At 49.8% G+C, this 17,733-nt stretch overlaps 1 protein-coding gene across 3 annotated transcripts in view; it reads right to left on the bottom strand.

The window, feature by feature from the left end:
- The window catches only part of Rasgrf1 (Ras protein specific guanine nucleotide releasing factor 1), a 112,410-nt gene that overhangs the window by 25,800 nt on the left and 68,877 nt on the right, over nucleotides 1-17,733 (bottom strand). For 2 of the 3 annotated variants that reach the window (XM_052716638.1, XM_052716630.1), the window contains exons 13-21: nucleotides 17,462-17,544; nucleotides 11,443-11,691; nucleotides 9,015-9,919; nucleotides 5,666-5,791; nucleotides 4,305-4,481; nucleotides 3,640-3,786; nucleotides 3,266-3,381; nucleotides 2,703-2,815; nucleotides 441-501 (exon numbers count right to left, since the gene is read on the bottom strand). In XM_052716638.1, the coding sequence (XP_052572598.1) occupies nucleotides 441-501; nucleotides 2,703-2,815; nucleotides 3,266-3,381; nucleotides 3,640-3,786; nucleotides 4,305-4,481; nucleotides 5,666-5,791; nucleotides 9,015-9,919; nucleotides 11,443-11,691; nucleotides 17,462-17,544 (1,977 nt within the window). The remainder of the gene's footprint in view (nucleotides 1-440; nucleotides 502-2,702; nucleotides 2,816-3,265; nucleotides 3,382-3,639; nucleotides 3,787-4,304; nucleotides 4,482-5,665; nucleotides 5,792-9,014; nucleotides 9,920-11,442; nucleotides 11,692-17,461; nucleotides 17,545-17,733) is intronic. The other variant, XM_052716645.1, reaches the window with a different exon arrangement.

Here is a 17,733-nt window from a genome sequence, read left to right as displayed (position 1 = left end):
GAACTTACAGTGAGGCCAGTGGGGTGGGCCAACATGACTGATGTCCTTGTAAGATGGGAAATATGGACACAGTGGACACAGACATACACAGAAGGAAGACAACACAGGTAAATGAGAGGAAATGGCCCCAGGACCATGGAGACATGAACTAGAGTGGTACAGCTAGAGGTTGAGGGTATACAAGGCTACCGGAAGCTGGCAGAAGCAAGCAAGCGTCCTCCTCTAGAGCTCCTGGGGGAGCATAGCCCTGCATACATCTTCAGACTTCAGGCTCCAGGACGGGGTGGGGGGGGATCATACTGCCTAGTGTGTGGCACTTAGCTGCAAAGCCACAGGAAATGGATTCAAGTGATGACTGTGCTTGGTCAGGGGGGTCATGGAGCAATGAGGGTGGGAAGGACATTGCCTTGATGATCAGGGGAGATGGTCATCCTGCTCACCATCTGTGCGATCTCTTCCAGTGTGATCTGGTTGTCGCCTGGGTCCTCCTGGGTCAGAGTCCTAGGGAGAAGAAAGCATGTAAGCCCCAGTACACCTCTCTTGTAGATCTTCCCTACCTGGCCAGTCTTCCACAACCTCTGACCCCTGCTTACTGCCGTTACCCAGAGGCCCTACTTCTCTCTGCTTCCCTTGTCCCCCCTCTACTTTACTGACTTGTTCTTGATCCTTCTGTCTGGGACAGGTCCTTTCCTTAGCCTCTGAACTTCCTGCGCACTGTTGTGTATGTATGTGCTGGGACCCAGAGAGACATGGGCAGGGACCTCTGATGTCAGGCTGGGCCTGTGGCAGGCACTTCTGTGTGCACAAGGAAAGATGGGATACACATGGTGAAGTAGTATCTGACTTGGAAGACCAGAGTGGACAGGAGATGTTTCTAGATGGGATGTCCCTCAGGCCTGGCTTGGTCAGAGGGCCCAAAGATAATGTGACACAGTAGAATGGAGGCCCAAGAACCCAAGATGGGATTGTGTTGCGTGAGAAGTGAGGGAGGATGTAGTCAAGCTAAGTAGGGCGAGTCCTGAGCATTAGTTGAAAGTGAGGGGAGCCCCCGGCTCCCCAAGTCAGACCAAATCTTCAATTTCTATGATAGAACTTATGGGCATGACATGAGAATATAGGATGGGAAGAGTGGTAGTCTCTCAATGACAGACCAAGGGCCAGACCTGAGATATGCATAGAAAGCAGTGAGAAGTCCTTAGGGACTGGCTGAAGGGAGTGGAACTTTGGAGATCAGTCCTGGAAGCCAACACCAGCCCAGGGAATAGACACTCTGAGAACTGGCTCTCTTGAGGGCCCACAGCCAAAGAAGTCCTGCTGGACACAGTGTTCTCAGGCCCCAGGAGAACCTGGAGGGAGACACCAAGGGCCTGGGACTGCTTGTGTGCATGAGTATGCCTGTGGGCACTCCATTTATAGTTTCTCTCTAGGTCTCTTTGTCTATGTCTTCTTTCTTCTCTTTCTACACACATGCGTGCATGGACACAGAAAGTGTTGTAGATGAGGGAGGGCCAATAGTATCCAAGGACTGTGGTGGAGTGATGAGACCTGTACATGGGGCCTTAGGATAGGAAAGAGGCTGGAGACTTGGGTTATAAGTAGAAAGTGCCCAAGCTGCATTTGGGATAAAGTCTGGGGCAGATGCAATGACTGGGGTGTAGAAGTGGTTTGCGGATGTAAGGAGGAAAAGCTCTCCCCAGCCTGGGCTGGAGAAGCCAGCCTGAGTGGAAAGGATGAGAGCAGAATGTGGGTGCTAGTGCGTCTATGCTATTTACCTTCTGAGAGCCTGCAGAAGCCACATGTACCATCTCACTTGAGCCTTACTGCACCCTGGAAGCCAGCAGGGTTCATTCATTTTACAGAGGAGAAAATGAGGTTTGGCTAAGGGCCTTCCTCTGGTCAACAATGAGTCACTGGCTGAGTTAGCTCAGATGTGGGACTGTCTGAACCCTGACCTCTGCTAGAAGAGGCAGGTTAGGGATCATGCACAGCATGGGTCTGAGGACAAACAATTATAACTGAGTTTAAACCAACAGACATTCCTTGAATGCCTGTGAGCACTGTCCAATGGAACTCTCTATAGTGAGGAGATGGACTGACCCATGTTGTTTAAGATAGAAAGCCTCTAGCCAACTAAAGCTCTGGGGACTGAGGGACACAATTTTATTGTATTCAGTTTTAGTTCACTGAGATTTAAATAGTTGTATGTAGCTAGTACCTATCACATTGGATAACACATGCTGGACAGGTGTTAGCAGCCATGGACATACATGGAGAAGTGGTATATGCCCCCACCCCCAACAGGGTCTCATGTACTCTGGGCTGGCTTACTGTGTAGTCAAGGATGATTCTGAACTTCACATACTTCTGTCTCCCAAGTGCTGAGATTACAGCCTGAGAGATGGGATCACAGACATGCACTACCATAATCGGTTTCTATGGTGCCAGAGATTGAACCCAGGCCTGTGCAAGCACTCTACCAACTGAGCTACATCCATAGCTACATCAAGGTCTGGTGAGGGGTGGGGAGGAGAGAGGGATAAGTACACAGAGCACTGCTCCATACTTGAGTCTAGAGTAAGGGGGATGGCTCCCAGATGTCTGAGACTGACATCTACCCTGATATACCTCCTGCCCAGTCTGGCTACTATGGAGGTATAGGGCAGGCCAGGTCATCTTAAGCAGGAGGACCATGCTGCTCTTACCTGATGATGTTGGCCGCTGCCTTTCGCTCCTGTGTCAGAAGCTCTGGGTCATGCATGACCTCTTCCAGGAAACTGATGACCTTGCTTTTGAGCTTACTGTTGGTTTCGAAGTCCTGTGGGAAGATGGGCAGGCAGCTCTGGCTACAGTTACCGAACTTTCCTGCAGTATTCTGAGGCCAGGCTGAAGGAGGGAGTTTCTATTTCTGCTCACGGTGGCTGCTTGCTTTCCTTATCTTGTCCCTACTTCCAGCAAGGCCACACATAGGGCTTCAAGCTTCCTAGACACTGGGTGCTGGGACAAGACCAAGACCACCCCTTAGCTGTTGCATCCCTAAGTTAGGGAGGCCCAAGCCTGCTTGTACTCTACTTGCAGACAGGTGGCCCAACACAGGCCCTTGTCTTCTTGACTGTCCTTGCTTCCCTTCCCTGGGAAATCTGAGCAGGCACCCCCCCCCCCCCTCCCGCAGGAAAACAGGACCCCCTTCCTCCTGTTGACCTACTACTGTTTGCTATCACATACTGCCACGGGGAAGCAATTGCTCCAGGAACACGGCCCCACCCACCTGAGAGTGCTTGGAAACCCAGTGGCGGAGCACATTCAGCACTCGATTGGTGGCCGCTCTGCGGATCACAAACTCCTTGTCACCATTTCTCTGGTCAGGGGGAAATCCTGGCAGTGCTGGTGGGAGAGGAAGAGAGGGACAGGAGGTGGAGCTTGCTTAGCAGACGTGGTTTGTCTGAGGCCCTTGGAAGGGAGCGCTTAGCAACTGGGTTCAGACCCAAGTGAGAGGCCACGAAGCCTCAGGGGATGCGGTTCTTCAGCACCCAATCTCTTGTCATACCTGGTCCATCTAGAAGGTTCAGGAAGCTTCCACCAACAAGATTATACAGGACACCCCAGACCAGAGCTCTCCAGGAACCCCCCACCCCCTCTAACCTTTGGTGTGGAACCGTTGCTGTGGAAGTGGGTGCCGAGGGCTCTCTCTGTTGGCGTTCTTTGCCTGGAGTAGAATTTGGCCAAGGACCAAAGGGGACTGGGGAGGGAGGATGGGACTCCAGGATGGCAGGATAGCACTGGCAGGGCCTGCAGGAAGAGTGGAATGGTGTGGGTAGCATCATGTCAAAGCACATAGAGGGGAGGGTAAATCTAGGGGTGCATATGTGTGTGTGTGGTTGTGGATAAGCTAAGGCCACCTTTCTAGGGGTTGACAAGCAACACAGCTAAGACTATCTCATTGATGATAGGATGTGGGAAGGGAGGGTGCAGAGCAGGCTGCACCCCAAACACACAGTAGCCCTGGCTGCAGGTCTGGATGTACTGAGGCTCGCTGGTGCTGAGAGAAGGGCTCCATCCCAGTCTCCACGAGAGGAGGGGTCAACAGGGCAAATAACAGGAAGCAAGGCTTCATGTCCAGGAAATGAGGATAGCTTGCTGGAGCGGGGTGGGGTGGGGCTCTCCAGAGGCACTGTAGAAGGACCCACCATGGCATCCACAACGCACGATAAACATCTGGGGAAGGGAAGGCCTCAAGCCTGTGGCTGTCACCCCTGCCACAGAACCATGGAGAAGGGGAGTACCCACAAGCACAGATGTCTACGCACCTGTGGTGGCCAAGGACATCCTGCGATATTGAAACTTCTCCTTCTTTGGGGTGCTCTCGTTGGCTCCCGCGGTAGCTATGGCAAAGGCAGAGGAGGCCGAGAGGGCACTGCGGGTATTGTCTAGTTCACGACATGAGGTCATCACGACTCCATTGTTGTAGTTAAAAAGTGGGAACTCTGTGGAGAGGAGGGAGCTGACCCTCAGCCATTCCTCAGTCCTGGCAGACATTCAGGCAGCTGGAGAACAGCCCAACCTCAAGAGTGGAAGTTCTTCCTCTATGCCCAGGGCTGAAGAGGGGTTGGAGGGTAGTGTGGGGGGGCTCTGTTCCCTGTAAGAGTCATGCCACAATATTCCTAGAGCTGTCCCAGGGAAGGAAGGCTCAGCTAGCCTCTTGTTGCTTAGAAGACAGGGAGCCACCTTTCTCTTTCTCTAAGACTTCCAGCCCTGTCACTTCTTGGCCTTATTGGGCCCAGGCCTGCTTGAGGAAAGCATCATTAGCCATCTGCTTTCAGGGTACTGGGAACTGACACAGCCCACTAAAATTCTGAGGGTCACAATTCATATTGGCAGAGCTATGAGTACAGTAGGACTAAGATAACATTGCACGTGTGGATCTTCTACCTGGGTTGAAATTCTCCCCACCTCTCACTGGCTGTGTGACCATAGGAAGGTTCCTTCAACTCTGGAGCCTTAGGGATCTCTGGACAGTAAGGATATGTCCAAAGGTGGATATAAGAAGATCACAGAAAAAAAGTTCCAAAAGCTATGTAAACGTGGAGACGTTTGGTATGGCAATGATGACAAATAGCCATGGAGGTCAACTCCAGAACCCTTTGGCTTCATCTTAGAGGATTCTAAAGCAACTGGCTTGCTTTAAAGACTCTGAGCTAGTCCCTTCCTTTCCCTTCCCCTTCCCTCCCCTTCCCTTCCCATCCTGTCCCTTCCCTTCTTCCCTTCCTCCCCTCCATTCCATTCCCTTCTTTTTCTGAGATGTCTCAATTGCTGGGATTATAGTCATCACTCACACCTGGGCCTCAATGCCTATTTCTAAAAATGGGCTCTCCTGAGATCTACTGCTGTGTCTAAGAAGCCAGGCAGGGCTGTAGCGTGTTCAGGTACCTTTGCTCTCAGCCAGGCAGCCTTGTTCCTTGTTTCTTCCCAGGCATTGAAAATAGGAGATTCTGGGATTTGAGCTGCCCCATGTGTGGGGAGCAAGAGCTTGGGAATTGCAAGCTTCCCTCCTTGGGAGGCATCACTCATAAAACTTAAGTGGCAATATCAGCATGCTTCCCCTTGATCTGACCTGTGGCCCTTTCCTCCCCTGGACATCTGCCTGCAGCTCCACGCTGGGGAACGGTACCTGAAGAGTTTTTGCTTTTGACTGATGCTGGTGTTGATGGAGATTTGGTAGGTGATGCCTCAGTGTCACAGTCATCACTCTGGTTCTGGTCAGCATCAGAGTCTTCTTTCACAGAGACTTCAGAGCCTGAGGGAATAGAAAGACTCACGCTCTTCTCAATTATTCATTGATTGGAAAACTTACATCCATAATTCATCAAAGAAAAGCAGAGTAATTTACAAGAGCCTGGTACCCTGGATGAAGACCGCTCAACAGCTTAGTTGCTACAGGCCTTATCAGAACCTTTTGCATGCTCATGGATGGTGTGGCTCTCCAAGATGGTGTTTTCTTTACTAGGACTTCCAAAACCTTAACGGGCATACCTAGGTTCCTGTTAGAACACAGATTATGGGGCCTAGTGGTAGAGTGCTTGCCTAGCCAAGTGTGCTTAAGGTTTTGGGTTCAATCATCAGTGGTAGGGGTGGGGAGCAGGTTGTAATACAGCTCCTGTCTACATGGAACAAGGAAGTCTTTCTTTCCTTCATTTTTTTGAGACAAGATCTCATGTAGCTTAGGCTAGCCTTGAACCTGCTATGTGCATAGCTAATGACCTTGAATTTCTGATTCTCTTGCACCTACCCTCCAAGTACACCAACCACATCAGATTTTATATAGTGCTGGGGATTGAATCTAGGGCTTTGTGCTAGGCAAGCACTCTCTCTTTTTTAATTGAAAACAGATTTTTCATACAATATATTCTGACTCAGGTTCCCCACCCCCCGCAACTCCTCCCATATCCTTCCCACCTCCTTACGCACCCAAATCACACCCCTTCTTGCTCTCTCTCATTAGAAAACAGACATCTAAGTAATAATAACAACAACAAAAATAATAACAACAATAAAAACAACAAAAAGAGTAGGAAAAAACAAACAGGAAAAAGAGCCAATGAAAAATCATAAGAAAACATAGACTCAGCATACATATTAGAACACACAGAAATCCCATAAAAACACAAAACTGGAAAACATAACATATAAGCTCAGACATTATGAGACAAAGAAAACTTCAAAAATGTCATTGAGTTCATTTCATGTTGGCCATCTACTCCGGGGCAAGGGGCCTGTCCTTAAGTGTGGTTTGTATACCCTGCAAGACTGTTGGAGAAAATTGGTTTTTCCTTTGCAAGCTGTTATCAATTGGAGATAAGCAGTACGCTTCAAGTACTGCGTTTCTAACAGTACAGCCCCAAGTATCTGCATTTCTAACAAGCTTCTGGTGATGCTCATGTGGCTGAGCAATGGACCATATGGAGTAGCAAGGTGTTTCTGTTTTGGGGAAGATATCTTGGGGGAATCCTGTTTCATATCTCATCTCTTGCTTCTGGTCTGAAATAAGAATTAGTCTCCTAATCAGGGGAGAGTGAGGGCCTATATACTCTTTGGACAGTGTGAGGTTTTGCTGAAAAAGTTGTGTGTGTGTGTGTGTGTGTGTGTGTGTGTGTGTGTGTGTGTGTGCATGTATGTAATATGAAAGTTGACATCACGTGCCCTCTTTTTTTTGGGGGGGGGTTTCGAGACAGAGTTTCTCTGTGTAGCTTTGTGCCTTTCCTGGAACTCACTCTGTAGCCCAGGTTGGCATTGAAGTCACAGAGATTCCCCTGCCTCTGCTCCCGAGTGCTGGGATTAAAGGCGTGCGCCACCCGGCACGTGCCCTCCTTAATTGTGCTTCACTTAATTTTTCTGAGACAGGGTCTCTCACTGAACCAGTAGCTCACTAAATGTCAGTTAGAATAGCTATCAAGAGCGCCCGGGAGCTTCCTGGCTGCCTTCTCAGCACTGGAATTGTAGGGTTGTGCCTCGGAGCCTGGCTTTCTAATGTAGGTGTTAGAGACTCAACACAGGTCTTCCTGCTTGTGTGGCAATCAATTTACCAACCGAGTCACCTTCTCAGAGCCTTGGGGGAGGGAACTTAACTGCTCTGGGTCTCAGTTTCCCCAACTAGAAGGTGAGTGCACTCGAGCCTGTTTATAAAACCAGCTGGAAGCCACAGGTCTCTTTAGAAGAGCCACATCCACCCAGTTCACAGAAGCACATAGACAGACTAGGGGGTCCCTGGGTCATTCAGCTCTCCAATGTGCAAGCTAGGGCCCAAGAGACTTTCCACAAGGCCCCTACAACTCTGGCTGAGGTGGTCTTAAATGCAGGCCTGGCTGGCCTCAGGATTCCTATGGCACTGCACTTCCACCCCCTCGAAACCCAGTGGACATGTGAAAACCCTCAGGTGCCATGGTGTAGACACTGGGTTTAGAGGCAGAGGTATCAGATGAGTCACTGCCTGTCCCTGAGCCTCTGCTTCCTCGCCCACAAGCATCCTTTAGGACCTGGTACCAGGTGGCTTTGTAGGTCTGACTGAGGCTGCATTCCACAAAGTAGCAATGGGGTCTCACTGCAGGTTTGTGCTGGACAGAAATCTGAGCATCACACTGTTGCCTGTCTAAGATCCCATACATTATGCACATTGGATGTGCATAATTTGGGTTCTCTGGCAAGCTGTCATCTTAGCTACCAACTTTCAGCTGTGTGAGACACACACACACACACACACACACACACACACACACACACACACACACGGACAGACACAAGGACACACAGAGACATACATAGACACACACACAGACACACATACAGAGCAAGACTTTGCTGGTGGTTCCTAGCATATGGCCTGATCTGAGCTAACACAGAACCAAATGGGACCCTTCTACAATGGCCAGGAGAGGCTGTGGATGGGAAGGAAGGCCCTGGCTGCCCCAGCAGGATCTTGGGCCACTGCCACTACCTTTGGTGCTCCAGCTGTGCTGAGCTGTTCCCAGAGCCTACAATGCCTCCCTTATTCTTCAGCATTTTATACTCCATTGCTTTTGTCTGCAATGTTGGTGAGCATCCAATCTAATGGGTCCATTAGTAATCCTCCAACTCTCCTGATGGTGTCCCTGGTCCATCCTCTGTGCTCTTCTAGCCCATTTCAGATGTAACGGGCACCAGGTGTCCACTGCTCAGTGTTCAGTCTGGTCCCCAAGCTAGACTGTGAATCCTGAGGGCAGGAGCTAATGATATGACTTGAATATAAGGATGCTGGATGCAACTGTGTGACAGGGAGAGGGGAGGCACAAACCCGAGGATTTGGACTCATCTAAAGTGTGATGATATCATGGGAGCTTATGCTGTCCTCGCCGTGGCAACCTATCCCCTCTACATGGCTACCAGTCTGCACGGCCTACATCCTGTACAACAGAGGCCTTGAAAGCCCAGCCCAGCCGCACTGTGATGAGTGCTGATGGAGTGCTTCTGCTCACATAGCCACTCACTCTGCTTGCTAAGGGCTGAGGGCTCCTCAGGCTTCTCTGGAGTTGCAGTTGGAGTTAGAACTGGGGTTGGGGTCTGGGTTGGCGTCTGGGGTGGGGTTGGGGCTGGGGTTAGGGGCTGGGTTGGGGTCCAGGTTGGGGTTGGGGTCCGGGTTGGGGTCTGGGTTGGGGTCTGGGCTGGTGTCCGGATTGGGGTCTGGGTTGGGGTCTGGGCTGGGGTCCGGATTGGGGTCTGGGTTGGGGTCCGGATTGGAGTCTGGGTTGGGGTCTGGGTTGGGGTCCGGATTGGGGTCTGGGTTGGGGTCTGGGCTGGGGTCCGGATTGGGGTCTGGGTTGGGGTCTGGGCTGGGGTCCGGATTGGGGTCTGGGTTGGGGTCTGGGCTGGGGTCCGGATTGGGGTCTGGGTTGGGGTCTGGGCTGGGGTCCGGATTGGGGTCTGGGTTGGGGTCTGGGTTGGGGTCCAGGTTGGGGTTGAGGCTGGGTTTGAGGTCAGGGTGGGGGTCTGGGTTGGGGTCTGGGTTGGAGTTGGGGTCGGGGTCGTGGTGGTGGTTGTGGTCGTCATTGTAGTTGTGGTTGTAGTCGTATCGGTCTCATCTGGAGTCTTCTTGGTGAAACTGCTGGTCACACAGAGCTTGCTGGTGTCCAGTGTGGACTTGCTGAAGGGAGACATGGGTGAGTGCATGCTGGTGAAGCCATTGGAGCTGCAGCTGAATGCAGCCAGGTCCAGCGCCTTGCCGCCTGTGATGATGGGGATGTTGAGGGACAGCTTCCGCCTGCGGCTTGGAGACGATGTATTGATGGACAAGGGTGGTGGTGAGGAGAACTTGCGGGTGGCACGAGGTGACTTGGGGGGCTCTCCGTACAGAAGCTTATTGTTCTGGCCGCTGGCAAACAGGAGCTCCAGTGACCTGTGGGGAGGGGAGGGGAGAGGAGAAAGAGCTGTTGGTGTAGTGTTGTCCACCTGGCCTGCTTCCTATGGGGCTCAGGGTGGCTGATGGAGGTGTCTCCCTTATGTGCATGATCCTTGATGCTGGGGGTGGGTCCCTGCACAGGCTTGTGATTAAAGGGCTTGGGGACAAATGTTTGTATCCGTAGGGTTTGAGTAGGCTGGATGTTTGGTGGTGGGGTGCTTCTATCTGATGCTGCCTCCTTCTGTGGTGTTAAGCCTCCTGACTGCAGGCCTTTGCAGAGCCTCCATCCATCCACGGGAGGCTGCTCTCACCTGCATGCTCTGCCCGTGTCCATACAGTGGTCCTAAGGGATGCTTGTGGGCGAGGAAGCAGAGGCTCAGGGACAGGCAGTGACTCATCTGATGCCTCTGCCTCTAAACCCAGTGTCTACACCATGGCACCTGAGGGTTTTCACGTGTCCACTGGGTTTCGAGGGGGTGGAAGTGCAGTGCCGTAGGAATCCTGAGGCCAGGCCTACATTTAAGACCACCTCAGCCAGAGTTGTAGGAGCCTTGTGGAAAGTCTCTTGGCTTTTCTGGACCCTAGCTTGCGCATTGGAGAACTGAGCTTCAGTGACATAGGCATGAAAGATGGCCTCAAATCCAAGGTGGCTAAAGGGTTATGTCCACTGAAGGATGTACCTTGAGCATACCGTGAAGGGCTCCCTCTCTTCAAAGCATGATGGGTATACACAGAGCAGGAGAACCTTCCTGCCTATCTCTCTCCCTTCCATCTTTCCATCTTACTATAAAGGGTGGGCCCTATGTTTCCCAAAGGGGTATAGTGAAGGAAGAACAACGGATGTCTCTTGGTTTCCCTGGCCAAGGCAGAGGAGGTAAACTAGGCTTAGTGAGCAGCAGCATGGACGGCTAGACCTCTAGGGCCCCCGGGCAGAGTGATCCCTCCCTAGAGAATGTCATCCTCCCAAGTAGACCTCTAATAGGTTGTACAGCTCTGGATGGTCTCATGCTTCTGCTCTTGGCACTCAGTTATAGAGCTTTGGGGTTATAGCCTTGTACCCTCATGCCCAGTCTCCTTTGGAAAAAAACAGATTCAAAATGTACTCCTTCTGTGGTCTGGGAATGGTGTGTGCCACCACCTCCTCGCTTCTGGGACAGCCTCTTCTCCACGGACCTCTTTGGCCTGGAAGATCTGTGGGTTTGGGAGGGGGTGCATGTACTAGTGGGGAATGGTACTGATGGGATTCTCTTGAAAATATTTTTCACATTTCATTAAGTAGTTAATGTATGTATGTGAGTGTGTGCCTGTGCGTGTGTGTATGTCTGGGGATGTTCAGGTCATAGAGTGAGTGTGGAAGTCAGAGGACATCTTGCAGGAGTGAGCTCTCTCTTCCCACCATGCTGGTTCCAGGAGTTGAGCTTAGATCATCAGGCTTGGCAGCAGGTGCCTTTACCCACTAAGCCACCTTCTCAAAACCCAGGGAGTCTTGTAGATGGTGATGGCAAGGGCCATGCGTGCACCTGGCGGGGATGGCACTGATGGGTTTCTTGTAGATGGTGATGAGCTTGTCTAGGACCACCACGGCTGTGGTGAAGACACGGTAGGAGTGCAGGAAGGTGTTGAGGAAGTCGATACTCAGGAAGCGAAGGTCTGTCAGCCGCTCCAGCAGCCGCTCCACACTGGCGTACCGGATCTGCAGCACTTTGCAAGAATTCATGGTTTTGCTGAAGCGAATGTCAACATCATCACAATATAAGGAGGCATCGGACCTGTGGAGGGAGGGAGCAGGAAGACTTGACATGTGTACAAATGTCACCATCAACACAATATAAGGAGGCATTGGGCCTGAAGGCTGAGCGGGGAGGAAGAGGTGGCACATGCCCAAGGTTGTTTGGGCCCATGGCATCTCTTCACTAGACCAGGGCTGAGGCTACCACCAGGCCACCTTGTCAACCCCCACCTTCCAGTCAGGAAGAGTGTTACTAAGTGAGCACAGGAAACTTCAGAAGGATAACACCAAGAAAGAGCTGTCATTCTTTCCCCCAGGATCCTAAAATCCTTCAGTATACGGCACCAACCCCCAACAGTATTGGAAAAATACAACAAACTTTTAAAAATGTGCTTCAAAATTCCCAACACACAAGAATTCTATTCACATAAAATATGCATATTTATGTTTACAGTGGCGTTCATAATAGAGCAGAATGGAAACAACCCACAAATGTCTATCAGCAGATGATGGACAAATGAAACACAGTGCGCATGAGAAGAAATGAAGCACTGACATACTACAACATGGATAAGCCTTGAAGACATCACACTAAGTGAAACAGGCCATGCGCACTATGGTCCCATTGATAGGAAAGCACAGAACAGGCAAATCACAGTAACAGGAAGTAATCTGGTGGATGTTGGGTGTTCGGTGGGTGCTTTGGGACTGACTGTTCACATGTATGCCATCCCTTTCTTCGGTGAGTGGTGATGGGAGTAACTTAGAAGTAGAAGCTGGTGTCAGCTGTACAACATAGTGAATACACTCAAATCTACTGGCTTGTACTTTTAAAGTAGAGAAATCTATGTTGTATGAATGTATCTCAATTAAAAAAATAAATAGGACCAGGTGTGGTGGTACATGCTTTACTATCAGTACTTGGGAGGCAGAGTGGGGCAGATTTCTCTGAATTCAAGGCCAGCTTGGTCTACCTAGTAAGTTCTAGACCAGTCAGGGCTACACAGTGAGACCCTATCTAAAAAAAAAAAAGGTAATATGGGGTGGGAAAAAAAGATAAATGGGAAATTCCAGTGTTCCAAGTGAAGAGAAACTGGGAAAACAGCTGCTGTTTTTGCCACCTCGAGGTGTCTCTGGAGTTTGGAGACTAGTCTCTAGGTTTTTCACAGAAGCCTGGCCTACTGAGCAGGAAGCTGGATGTCAACTTGGGGTCCATGAAGGGTACAACTTTCAGAGAAAGATAGTGAGGGAGAAACCTTGTCCTCCAGCAGAAGGGGATGGCAGGCCTTACTGATCCTGGTCTTGAAGTACAATATGCTACTGCTGTGATCTATGCTCTTCAGATTAAGAGTGGAAAGTGGTGTCACAGATGTGATGCCCCTGGGACACTCAATGGAAGAACTATGAAATCTTTCTAGAAAGATATTTTTGGACCAGATCAGGCTCTACATATTCATAGGTAAGTCCTCAGCAACAGAATGGAGAACCATTCAAGGACTTAAGCCCCTCCATATAACAAATAGTTGAATTTGATGCCCCCCTCCCCCTGTATTTTTTTTAACTGTGATAACTGAGTGAGATGCAGTCTTCACTTGATTTTCCTTCTCATTTTTGTTGGCCTGTATTCCCTATACATTGAAGGTTGTATCTTATTAGTTGTTTTTACTTGCAGCTAGTAGCTGTCTTAGCCCTTTTGTGTTTCTGGTGGGATGTTACTGGAGGAGTATGTAGATGAAAAGATAAATATATGCTCTTATTGAAAGGATATGCTTGAAAATCTTATCACAATGAACTCCCAGAGCCAAAAATCCCCACAGAAAAGAGGAGTTCAGCCTGGACTGGCTGCCGAGGTGAGGACAGGCTTACACCTGTAAGGCTTACTTTTCTCACAGTTGTGATATAACACAGCAGCGACTCAAGGGAGGAGGTTGATTCAGGCAGTCCACCACAGGGTGAGGGCATGAGGCGTGGTGCAGCTAGCTTACATCTGGATGAACCCAGGGCGGGGCCTGGTTATTATAACTCACAAGCCCTTTTGCCCTCTTGGGATTCACTTCCTCCAACTGGGTTCAGCCTTTTGAAGGCTCTACAATATCTCAGAATAGTGTCACTAGTGGGGCACTAAGTGCTGAAACACATGAGGGGGACACCACAATCAAATCATAAGAGCATCCTTGGGGCCGGTGTGGAGGACACAGCTTGATGCCCAGCTCTGCTCTTGTTTCCCAGACAACGCCTACTCTTCACTTCTTAGGCTCCTCATCTGTGAACTGGAAACAAGGCCTTCCACAAAGCTTCCTTGAGAGTGGGATGAATGAACCAATTTAAGAGGCCGAGCATGGTACATGGAACACAGAAAGCTCTAAGTGAATTGACTGAATTCACTGGCTCTGCAGAGGGTGTTTCCCACTCGAGGATACGGACAGAGCTCTAAGGAACTGAACCAATGGACTCATTTTCTCATTTGAACCATTTCTAAGGCACTTTTTTGGGGGGTTTGGGAGCTGGTGGTGCAACTGGGCGGTAGAGCACTTGCCAAGCGTGTCTGAGGCCCCAGGTTCAACTCCCAAATACTTTCCCTGGAAATACGGGGTTTGAAATCTCAATAAATAGCCTTTTCCCAAGAGCCTCCAATGAGCAGGAGGGTGAATCTGGAAGGTGGAGAAATGGAACAGTAGATTAGGGTAGCATGTGGACAAATGGCAGCCCTCATCACTGGCTTACACACTGCCTTTCTGTCCTGCTTCTCCCTACCTGCATCAACCTTCCCTGCTGTGTGGACCACAGGGGAAGCGGGAAAAGTGAGTCCAACCCACAGTGTGCAGACTAAACCACATGGCCTCCAGAGATAACGGCATTTCAAGAGAGACCATCTCAGAGAAACAGAGGGAAGGCCTTCTTCTAACTCAGCTTTGCTGCAGGACATCCTAGAAACCTGCTGGCACCAAGTCCCCAGCTCAGCCCCTTGCCTTTTTCCAGCTGATACCATTGCTCCTGAGTGCTCTATCAGAGTGGCCATTCAGGGGGTGGGGCTGATACCTTTGGGGTCCAACCCTACCACCTACAGAATAAAAACCAACAGCTTGCCAAACACAAACAATACTGTTAACTGGATCCCACACACCTCAGCAGCCCCATCTTTCACCACACGGTGTTAGTTAATAAAGTCTGTGCAATAAAAACGTCAGAGAAACGAGAAGTGAAATGAGGTGGAGGAATAGCTTGTGAGACGCCGCAGATATACTTATAAACTACAGCATCTGCATGTTGAAGGCAGGAGAGGATCAATAGACCGCAAAGACACCCAATATTCATGGTACACTTAAGATACACGAGGTACAAGGGATGTTCAATGTTCATGAAGTCGTAAGCCAGACATCCACTGATGACACCTACATGCAGATAACATCACAGCTGTTGGTGAGGCTAACTGACGCGCTCAGCTATGGTCAGGCATGAGTGCCTTTTTACATCTCAGAGAGGGCAAGTGTGCACTACAGACCCAAGTGCCTTCTATAGCTCGGGTTCGCTCATCTTACTTTCACTCTGGTCTATGCAGCAAGGAAGGCTGACACAACACAGTGGGGAGGCAGGGCAGGAGAGCAGTCTGTCACTCAGGTAACGTGGGGCTGGCACTTGACCATAAGCCCCCCTAACTTCCTGTTCCATTTCTCCACTCCCATCCCTGCTTCTTACTCTGTGTTTCAAATGGACTCACCAAACTCTAGGGTGACACATCTTAATTTGGTCCCTGAGCCTGTCTGCTCCAAGGCCTAGAGGATAATCGGTCTGATCAGGTACCTGGAGAGTAGAGCTCACCCAGGTTACTGCCTGCATGGCACTCTAAGTCCCATAACCCCGCCGCCCAATGGGATTATTCCTCATTTCTCAAACACATTGCACTGTCTTGCCTTTGTGCAAATACTCACATTGTTCTTTCTTCCCAGAATGCCTTTCTATTTAACCGCAACTGGCATTCAGTGTCAGTTCTGGGTTCCTTTTTCAAGGAAGCCTTGCTTGACTGTGCTCAGCGAATAGGTCCTGTATCCGTCCGCTGCACCCTTCCAGTGCCACACGAGCTGTCGTATGGCTCCCCACAGAGGCATTTCACTGTGTCTCTTTGGTGCACTGAACAGCTCTTCCTACGGGTCCCCCCTCCCCACCCCCCGCCACCACCTCTGGGCGTTCAGCAATGCGGTGGTGAGGGGAATGATACCTGACCAGTTTCAAAGAAGTTTAAGGGACCTGATGCCCCCAAACCTGTCTCTGCTGACCCCCCAAATGTAGGAAAAACTCCAAGTAATAAAACTGATGCTATAAAGGATTTGCTAATAAACTTGCTTAGGAGACATTAAGTCACACAAAGTAGAATTAAGCTAACTAAGAGCACAGTGCCTTACACTTCAAACGTAAGTGTTACACTAACCAGGCCTGCTAGAAATAATTCGAGTTTAGCATTGCTGGGAAAACACTTCAGCCAATGTTTGTTCACCAGGATTGATCTGCAATTAGGCTCTATTCCCACGACAAAGAAGACACCCCCAACTTACAATCAGCCATTAGGTGCATTCTCCTGTCAAAGACCATGCCTCTAAGGGGGAACTCAAGTGGGCAACACAGGTGACAAGTGTCATTAAGACCCGGTACACCACAAAACGTAATTCTGCCAGATGAGAGAGATGACCCTGTTAGCAACTATTCAAGAAGAACAGCACTGGCGGACTTGAGAAATAATCGTGGCAATATCATTGCTGTGTAAATCTCCCAACTGCCCAAGAGGCCAGACTTGCAGCCTCCTGTCTTTGTTTAAATTGTTCAAAGTGTAACCTTCGATTGAGACCTAAAAGAGACTTAAGGATGACAGCGCATTGGGAATTAATGAACCAAAGGCATATATAGGCTGGTAAAAGTCTGTTGAAGGCTTGTCCCCTTTTGTGCATTAGAATCAATCACATGCTATTATTAAAGAGTTTTTCCTTCATTCATCTCTAAATGTTCAGAGTGATTTCTCACTGTGGAGACATGTGAGAACATCAGCACACAGTAGGCTCATCTTGGTGCAAAGTGTGAGCCACAGGAGTCTGGCATCTTTCAGACACTAAGTCTTGTGGGATGCACTGTCCCAGGGCATTCACTGGAAATAGCAGAGATTCATAGCATATAGCAGCCATAGTCATCTAGACACAGGCCAGCGGGGAGTGGGGCCCTGGGAGGTATCCAGTGACATTATCAGTCTTGGGATTCACAGGTTGAGATGGGAGCCAGACAGCCAAGGTGCTGCAGGGTTGGGGAAGGAAGGTGGGAATCATTGCAGGAAAGATGTTTCTGTTGGATTATGGGAGCTGTGCTACACGGGGGCAGGGCTGGGAAAACTGTGTCCAAAGGACACCATTCCCTTTGTCCCAAGGGACTACTCAAATAGGTGCATTGGCCCTGCAGCTGCACCCTGCAATTAGGTTTTTGATATATTTTGAAATGTTCTATGTATTTATTTTGAAATGAGAAGAAAAATTCTTAAGAAACAATATGTGAAATTTTCATTCCTAATATTATATTTTTAAAAGTCCAATGTAAAAAATTAACCGACATGTAAATAAAAAAAGCCAACACGTGCAAAGCCAACCAGCCACGACAAGAGCTACATCAAAGCAGCCGACCAAAGAGACATTCACTCAAAACCTCAAACAGACATCCCAAGCCTCCATCACAAAACACAGCATCTTTGGAGCCCTGAGGCTGGCCCTGCTCAGGTCCTAGCTGTCTCTACTTAGTGCTTGTGTCTGGAGTGCAGACAGGTGAAGGGCACTTACTTGATCATCTGTGGCACAGTGACCTTGGAATTTTCTTCAAAGGCATTCATCATGAGTCCATTGCACCGGATATTGTCCACACACTGGAAACAGAGGGGACCCCAGGCTCAGAACTCATTCATCTCCACACTGGATCCCAGACCCAGCTGGGGCTCTCTCAGCCTGCAGATGGGGTCCTCAGGCTTCAAGGGCACTGTCTAGGCAAGGGCAAGGCCAACACAGCAAGCATCATTCAAATTTTGGGAGTCAAGTGACCTTGCAGGGCTGAGTTG

Source organism: Peromyscus californicus, unplaced genomic scaffold, assembly GCF_007827085.1.
Source record: "Peromyscus californicus insignis strain IS unplaced genomic scaffold, ASM782708v3 Scaffold_11__1_contigs__length_118956290, whole genome shotgun sequence".
NCBI classification, from domain to species: Eukaryota; Metazoa; Chordata; class Mammalia; order Rodentia; family Cricetidae; genus Peromyscus; species Peromyscus californicus.
This window is presented reverse-complemented; position numbering and strand designations above follow the sequence as displayed.